We start from the raw sequence: 9,365 nt of genomic DNA, 5'->3' as shown, positions 1-9,365 counted from the left end.
GAGGGTAAAGGGCCTTGCTCAAGGGCCCAACAGTGGCAGCTTGCCGAGCCCGGGAATCGAACCCACAACCCTGTTATCGATATCCCGGCGCTCTAACCGCTGAGCCACCACTGCCCCTAGGACTACACTGAGTAATTCTACACATATATAGTTGACCTGAAAAGTGTCTAATATTTCTTATCAAGTGCACGCTGAGTGCATGTTCCTGTAACAGTCATTAAGTGTTACAGACACAACTGACACATTTCTGTACTAGCACAGTTTCAGTTTTAGGTGCTGAGTCTGTGTTGCATCACACATCTTGGATTCACTGCATCGAAGGCAAACAGTGGCTGCCACTACAAATATCTGAGAAGAGATTCTGGCACATTTTTACTAGATAGAACATTTAATTCCTGGACTGGTTTAAAGCCATCAGGTAAAAATCTGATCTATACAATTTTTTCCTTTCCCCAAAGAGTGTGGATCCAAGTGAGGTTACAAGATGGATGTAACTACAGTCATGTGAAAAAATGAGAACACCTCAAGAAGACATTTGTCTTTTTTAATATATTTGTTCATATGGACATTTGATCTTCATTTGAACAATATTAAGGGATGGAGGTGAGATACAACAATAAAGAAAGACAACTGAAGAAATGTATTTCACATAATTAGACAACATTACAACAGCCTATGCCTTAATTACTGGTATTTCCCTTTTTGGTTGAAATATTCCAATTAGACTTTCTCTATAACCTTCTACCAGTCTCTAACATTGAGTAGGAGAGCACCTTTCCCACTCCTCCATGCAGAATTCTTTTAGCTGTGTGATATTTGAGGGGTTTCTTGCATGCAAATTACCCACAGCTTCTGAATAGGATTAAGATCCAGACTTTGACTTGGCCATTTTGAGTCCAAGTATTTCTTTATTATGAACTATTCTTTGATTTATTTACTGGAATGTTTTGGGTTACTGCCATATTCCAATTCTGTCCTATTATGTTTCAGATAACCATATAGTGGTTTTAGGATACTTTTGTCCACTTTTATAAGTAATAATAATAATCACAATTTGATGTCATTTAATGTCAGAAAACATAAACATATGTGAGACTATTTAAATTAGTGGCTATAAACTTCCATTACATGACTTGAAGTCCCAGTGCAAAACTACCATCACTTTGACACAATTATTGCTTCCACACAAGTGCAGTAACTTAGCTTTTTATTCAAACTGCAGAAGTTTCCCAACATAGTAACAGTCTTAGTTTTAAGATGATATTTGTAATGCTTGCTTGACCATTGTAGAGTCATCCTTGTGCTAAGAAACATTTGGAAAACCAAGCCCTGACCATTTAAAATGCAAACATATTATAACACAATAGTCTATCAAACTTTCACTTAACTAAATAACAAAACAGAATAAACACCAAAAACATGAGCATGTTTCATAGAGGAAACAGAGCTGCTATCAACCCAGGAAAACATGGCCATAGTGTGCTCCATGGCCACCATGCTCTGGCCTCTTTTCCACACCTTTCTCCACCTGCTCAGGGAAGTGAGGACTAACACATGCATTGACCGCCTCCCGCAGGTCACAGGGCAGCGACCACATCCTCTTAGCATGATCTGACATGGCTTCCTGGTGCAGCTGAAAGCACACAAAGATAAAGTCTGATTTTATAGTATCACTCTCTTTGTAGTTTGATCATTTACAGACATATTTAACTGCTGTTATTCAGCTTTAACCTATGTTAAATTCATCTAATCTAGCCTTACAGACAGAACTTGATTTGACCCCACCTCACCCTAACTCATACTCAAAAGTATTGGATGGAGTACCATCATTCCAGGGTACACAGTTTTACTGCTCCATAGGTTTATGCCTCTCTAGCCAACATCTGGCATCAGGCATGGTGTTAATAGGTTAATGTTTATCTGCTCCAGAGAGTCCTATTCTATTGGCAATGCTTCTTAACAAAGACTAGTATTTAAGTATTTATGTGTTTAAGTGGTTTTTGAGAATGTCCGTTTACAGTACAGTACAACTATCGGCAGCCAAACTGTCTTTTTAATGATGCCCCTGAGAACTCTTAAAATCTGGGCTCACCATCAAATTCATGAATAACACTTTGTTGAGCAAGACACTGATGTTAACCAGCTTCTTCCCAAAACCAGAAAAGGTACTGGATTCATCTCAACAACTGTTGTTTTTGCATAAATAGGACTATTTAACCCCTTAACACTTTAAGGCCTATTACACACTAAGGTGTATTACTCAGTAGCTACAGGGACTTCTGTGCAAACTGATGGGGCTATTCCATGGTAATAGCATGGAAAAGCAATGTTTTTGGTACATTGGAGGACCACTGGCCTTTTAAAGGGTTAAGTTGATCGCAGACTGTTGGTTTTGCTGTACAATATGGCTGTTGCTTTAATTTAATTAATGCTTTAAAAGGGCTGTCAGCATCTTTTAGCTCTCCCTACTGCATCTGTAGCATCCAGTCAGTGATCATGGCCGATAATTCCCCTGCGTCTGGAACAGAATAGCAATCTCCCCGCCTCAGAACACATCTATTACACAAGCCAGTGGGCAGATGCTTCACCTGTCCATTGGCTTCAACTATAAGTGATTTTTAGAGTCAGCTGGTTTTCTTTTCTGTCTCTAAGTACAGGGAAATTACTATCCATGATTATCCGTCAGTTGCTACAGATACGGCGGGCCGAGTAAAGGTTTCAGAAACACTGGAGTAGTGCTTTAATGATAAGTCCCTGGCTGTGATGCGTGCAGGCTGCAGTTTACCTGGCCACTCATCGCTCTGATATCGGCCAGAGTGTCGGCTTGTTTCTTCCTCAGCTTCTGCTCCAGCTCTGGACTCCCACTGCTGCCTGTGGGCTGGGTGGTGGAACGGGCGTCATGTTAACATTGCCACATGATTCATACCGCATATACATTTCTCACATTTGCATTTATGTAATTGAATGCATGCACATGTTTGTTTACCACTTGGATTTTTTTCCAAGCAGGTCTGCAGCACAGAAAGGTCAGATTCGCACATATCTGCAGTATGAGATCACGCTGCAAGCAAGACATCCTGCTGAAGCCAATTCTACTATAGCTAGTGTTGGACATTCAGAAAGGAAACTTGTTTGTATGTGTGTGAATGCTTGAGTAGCACATATGAGTGTGTGTGTGGATCTCAGTAAACAGAACAAAGAAACAGTTCTGTTTCTACATTATGTGCATGCATTCATCAATCACAAATCTAAATATTACACTAGAAAGAGTAGAGCCAATGCTCAAACCCTGTCTAAAAGTTTCATACACTCATGAAAGAGGTGAAGTACGAAGACGACCTCAACAACTTACAGTTACAAAACTGAAAAAATTGTGTGTCCTAAACATTATTTTTCCATCACATTTAAACTATGCTTTAATACGTGTGAATCAATGTCAAAATAATATGACCACTGTAGAAGTGCACTACTAAAAGTGGTAGTTTAGTCGAATAAAATCCTGCTCAAATTAGTTTGGCATGATTTTACTTTAGACAACTTCATAGAATGTTGCAAAACAGGGCAACTTTTAAATTATTCAGCTCAACAGATCAAGGTAAAACGTTACTTTCTCACAGCTAAGAGATGTTTTTAATTTTGTTGTGAAGCATAGTGCCTAAAACCCACTTACTCACTGCAAAAACACTGTAATGCACAGTCTTGAGTAAAAGCACCAACAGTAAATATGATAAAATACATAAATTAATTCAATTTCAATGAACAGTACATTCAATGAATAGTACCTGTGTGCCAGGTAATGCATTTAGAGTGTGCTATCGTTACCAAGTAACTCTTAAATGTTGAATGAGGACAACAGACTTTGTAGTACTTTGTGGATGTTTCTTTTAGGTTTTGGTCATTTTATAATACAAATATGTCATAAAATAGATGTTTTTAGTAGAGAGACTTTAGCTGAAGGAGAAGGAGACAAGAAAGAGAAAGCTGAAAGAGCAGAAGATGATGAAGAAGAAGTGGATAAAGATGAAGGAGGCAAACGAAGGAGACAGATGACAAGAAAAAGTGGAAGAAACTGAAGAAGAAAAGAAGAAGAAGATGAAGAAGATGAAGTAGGTGAAGAAAAAAAGGGGGAGAAAAAACAAAAGGAAGATGAAGAAAGAAAGAAATGTGAAGAAGAATGATGGAGAAAACGAAGAAGATAAAGAAAGAGCAGCTGAAAAGAAGGACAAGCGGAATAAGTAGAAGGAGAAGAAGGAGAAAAAGAAGAAGGTGAAGAAGAATGAGGAGGAGGAGGAGGAGAAAAATGAGACGAAGGAGAAAAAGTAAGAGACGAAGAAGGAGACAAAGATGAAGAAGAAGAAGAGAAAGAAGAAAAGTGGAATAAGGAGAAGAAGGAGAGAAAGAAGACAAAAAAACAAGGAGAGGAAGAAGGAGAAGGTGAAGAAGAAGGTAGGGGAGAAAAGGGGAGGGAGAGAGGGAGGAGAAAAAGAAGAAGAGGATAATGTAAAGAAGTATGGTGATGAGGAAAAGAAGGAGAATGAGACGACAGAAAAAGAAGAAGACGTGAAAGGAGATAAATAAAGGAGGCAAAGGAAGAAGAAACAGGAGGAGAAAAAGATGGAAAAATGGAATAAGGAGAAGGAGAGAGAAGGACAAGAAAAACAAGGAGAGGAAGATGGAAAAGCTAAAGAAGTAGGTGAAGAAGAAGAAGGTGAAGAAGGTGAAGAAGGATGATGATGAGGAGAAGGAGACTAAGGAGAAAAAGAAAGATAAAAAAAGAAGGTAAAGAAAAAGAAGGGTAAGAAGGAGGAGAAGAAGAAAAAGGAGACTAAAGAGAAAAAGAAAGATATAAAAAAGAAAAAAAAAGAAGAACAAAAAAAGGAAGAAGAAGAAGAAGAAGAAGAAGGATAATTGGATTAAGACGAAGGAGGCAAAGGAAGGAGAAGAAGTAGAATATAAAGTAACACAGTAACAGTAATTCTATTCTGCAGTTCTACACTCTGTGTAACTGCTCTCTCTCTCTACACAACCTGGATGTCTATGTTGCTCCTGCTCTGCTCAGTCTTGCTCTGCTCAGTGGTTAAATAGAACGTGCACTCTCGTCTGAGAACTCCACTAGGCCACCTTTAAACTTTTTTCTCTGAGAGCACACAAGCCATATTGCACCGACTCTCCAGATTTCCAAGTGATGGGCCAGTCACACAAAAACACTGAATGAATTTTGATGAGTCAATATGTGAAGGAGAATTAGTCACATCCCACATGCTCCCAAGTCCACACCAGCTGAAAACAGCATGACTAAGAGAGAACCACTCTTTAGTCAGGGTGCCCTGATGTCGGTGTGTGTGTGTGTGTGTATGTGTGTGTGTGTGTGTGTGTGTGTGTGCATTTATACAGATCTGAAGCCTTTTTGTCTATAAGCTCTCCACAGTAGCCATGGTTACTGGCACTTGTTAGCTTGGTTGCTTTCACTCCAGTTTCAGTGCCTCTCAGTTTTCTTTTCTCTCCTGCAAGGCCTCTTTTTCTTCATGTCTGTCAGTCACTCCTTCCCATCCTCATTCATTCATTCATTCATTCATTCACTCACTCACTTTGTTGGCTTACCTGTGTGTCATTGTCCTCGTCAAGCTGATCACAACTCATGCTCCTCTTCAGCCTGAAACACAACACTTAAACTGATCACAATCATAATGGCTTAATCGGCCAAGGACATCTGCAAGCATGAGGAATTTGTGTTGGTAGAACTGGCCTTCACTAGAGTGTGATAATAACGACTAGAAAAGTACATTCTCTGAGAGAAACGCAGAATGGCTGCACAGCTAAAATGGTTCTCACTTGATGGTAGATGCTAGGCTATTGCTATGGGGTTGCTATAGTATTATTGGTGGTTTCTTTGGTGTTGCTAGCTAGCTGGTTGCTAAGGTGTTTCTACGTAGCTGCTATGATGTTGCGAAGCGGTTGCTAGGTGCTTGCTATGGTGCTGCTAAGTGGTTGCCATGGTGTTGCTAAGTTGTTTCCATGGTATATCAGGTGGTTTCTCTGATGTTGCTGAGTGGTTGCTATGGTGCTGCCAATAAGTGTTGCTATAGTATGCCAGATAGTTGCTATTGTGTCTCAGGTGTTTGCTTTGTTGTTGCAGAGTGGTTGCTGTTGCTGTTGCATGTGGTCGATTGGGTGATACCAGTGAGATTTGTGTCACTGTTAGTTTTGCAGTATGTACAAACATTTGCACCACATTTATTCCTAGGGGGTAAAACTCAGCAAAAATCCATTGCCACACAGAAAGCGTCCAGCATGTCCTGTATACAAGCTCAAATCACACAATTAGACCATAATCTGGAGTTGGAATGGTGTCGATATCTCAAAAACGTGATGGAAATCTGGCAGAAAAATAATAATAAAATGGAAGATGAATGCAGTGTATATACAGAGACAAGACAAGGCAACCAATTGTGAACTAACCTTCACCAATTGTGTTGGACACAGATTGAATTGAATTTGGCTTCCACCTTTAACCCATCCGTGCAGTCAACACACACATACACACTAGTGATCAAACACACACAGTGACAGTGAGCACACATGTCCAAAGCTAGGCAACTGGGGAGCAAAGAGGGGCCAAAACAGTGACAGCTTGCTGAACCACCACTGTCCCAGCTTTTTATATACACACACGCATATCTAAGTTGATTAACAGTATAGTTGCGCATAGCAACCATAATAATAGCCCATATTGAGGTACAGCTGATTTATCAGCAATACTAGTATTTAGTGCTTTGTTTATTATTCTAAAAACCATACACTTCCTATGAGAAAGAATATATTAGACAAGTTTACACTTACAATTAACCTTTAGTTGTAGATTTTCTTCCTCTTTACTTCAAATATTATTGGCTAGATTGGTCAGATAAGCTGTCCAAATTGGTCAGATAGGCTTTTAACACCAAAGAGCATTCTGTGTAATTTGGAGCTAAAGATGCAGACATGCAAAAGAGCATTGTTGAATCAATTGTGAGGAAAGCTGCATCATGCCGCCCACTCACTGGCTAGACAGAGCAGTCCCTCAAAGCTGAGATTCGTGAGAGCAGCCACACAAAGGCCAGCAATAGTGCTGAAGGAGGTACAGTGGCTGAGACTGGAAAGAAGCTGCACCAGTCACCGACACAAAGAACTCGGCCTACAACTGACCAGTATTGAAAAGTGTCTAAAAAAAAAAAAAGCAACTACTGAGGAAAAAAAAAGAGTCTCTGATTCATCAGAAATCATCATAGTGACCCATAGGGACAAGGTTTTTTGGTTACACAAAGAATTCAAAATACTATATGTGGCAGAAACGTAACATGGCCCAAACTAGAGACTCCTTTTTCTCCAGTAGTTGTCTCTTTCCTCAACAAACGCCATGTAAAGCATGGGGGTGGCAGCATCATATTGTGGGCATGCTTTTCCTCAGCAGGGACAGGGCATCTTTAAAAAATGGAATGACAGATGGATGGTGCAATATACAAGGAGATACAAGGCAACTCACCACAGTCTGCTAACAAACTATAGCTAAGAGAAGCATTACCTTTCAGCGGGATGATGATCTCAACCACAAGACCACAGGAGTGACCCAACAACAATATGGTAAATGTTCTACAGTGTCCAAACTACAGACCAGATCTCAGTCCAAGGGAATCAGTGGCACTACTTGACAATTTCAGTGCCTTAAGCGTCATCCAACCAACCGGAGTGAAAATCCCCCAAATTGTGCTAAGCTGGTTCTACCAGGTGCCAGTCTGAAGGATACTGATACCACTTTGAAAGCTTATGCAAGTGGCATTTTTCAGTTTTTAATTTTACGTAAAGATCTGCTGAAAAACTGTGAATTTTAGCATATTGGTAGCAAACTGGTAAAGAGTAAAAGTACCATCTGAAACAATGTATGTGCATGAAAAAAGACCAATTTCTCACAATGTGTAACATATTCAACAGGTGATTTTGAGTCTCATTCAAATATAGTGTGGCATTCACTAGTGAGCTGTAACCAGGAGCTCTGACGCTGATGTATAAGGTCTCAGCTTTTCTTGCCTGCTGGCTACATTTATATGTTGCACTTGTTTTTAATGAATAGATAGTCAACACCATTTTTTTGGTCACACATGTAACCATGCAATCTCCATACACAGCCATTCACAGTAAACGGTTCATACTGTAGAGCTCAGTGACTTGTAAATGTAAATGTAGCACTGTCAACTCTCTACACAGTTCTGAACATCCTCCAGAAGAAGAACTGTGCATAGGATGCTTATAAAATGGGTCTCCATGGCTGAGCAGCTATACATAAGCCTAAGATCTAAGCACAGCTTGACATCACTTTTTTTTTGGTGTGATGAATCACACCTCAGTATTTGCCAGTCTCATAGACAGATCAGGATTTGGTGGATGCCAGGAGAACTGCCTAACAGACTTCATATTTACTTTGAGGAGGGATAATGGTCTTGGGCTGACTTCTGACCTCCAATGTATCGAACAACTTTGGGATGAACTGGAACGTTGATTTGTGAGACAGATCTTCTCACCTAATGTCAGTACCTGACCTCACAAATGCTTTTTTGACTGAATGGCCACAAATTCCCACAGACACACTCCAAATTCTAGTGGAAAGATTTCCCACAAAAGTGAAGTAGCTGCAAAGAGGGTCCAATTCCATATTGATGGCAATTGTTTTGGAAGGGGATATCTAACAAGCTCATACAGGTTTGAACATATAATGAAATCAGCTTTTTATGGAGACCAAGTGTCCCCAGATTTATGGAAAGCGTGAGCATGTTTGCCTGTATGCCTGGTGTGGGGATTCCTTTGGCCTTTAAGAGTCAAGAAGCTGCTATTTTAGCTGATTAACATTTTGACATTGTGGAACCAGACACCGATCATCCATAACATTAAAACCATCTGCCTAATATTGTGGAAGTCTGCCTCATGCCCCCAAAACACACTGGTCATCCTTCCTTGAAGCACTATTTGTAGCTACTGACCATTGCATACCAGAAACTCCCCACAAGACCAAGAGTTTTGGAGAAGATCCTTATGCTTGCCCATTGTTCCTTCTTCCAGTACAACAAACTTCAAGAACTGTTAAAAGGTGCCACTGTACCCATATAATCACTGAGTGCATTTAAATGCCCTCTAGATTCTGATCATAATCATATTCCCGCAGTGATCTGATTATTCAAGTGGGCATGTAAACAGCATGCTCTAATTTCTTAGATCATAGTAAGGTCCAGAAATCCCATGAAAAGAATTGGGTTTTAGCTCAGTAACCGGATTTCTCAATGCATGTATACTCTTCGATCAGAGTTCTGCCTAATTTCTCAGTCTGCCCATGTGTG

General features: G+C 40.0%; 1 protein-coding gene across 1 annotated transcript in view; it reads right to left on the bottom strand.

Annotated features, from left to right (window-relative positions):
* Positions 1-568: 568 nt before the first annotated feature.
* The window catches only part of plcb2 (phospholipase C, beta 2), a 46,860-nt gene continuing 38,063 nt past the window's right edge, over positions 569-9,365 (bottom strand). Inside the window, exons 30-32 of the mRNA XM_072690493.1 lie at positions 5,602-5,653; positions 2,786-2,878; positions 569-1,633 (exon numbers count right to left, since the gene is read on the bottom strand). Of these exons, the coding sequence (XP_072546594.1) occupies positions 1,454-1,633; positions 2,786-2,878; positions 5,602-5,653 (325 nt within the window). The 3' untranslated portion in view covers positions 569-1,453. The remainder of the gene's footprint in view (positions 1,634-2,785; positions 2,879-5,601; positions 5,654-9,365) is intronic.

This window comes from Salminus brasiliensis, chromosome 10 (genome assembly GCF_030463535.1).
Source record: "Salminus brasiliensis chromosome 10, fSalBra1.hap2, whole genome shotgun sequence".
Taxonomy (NCBI): Eukaryota; Metazoa; Chordata; class Actinopteri; order Characiformes; family Bryconidae; genus Salminus; species Salminus brasiliensis.
This window is presented reverse-complemented; position numbering and strand designations above follow the sequence as displayed.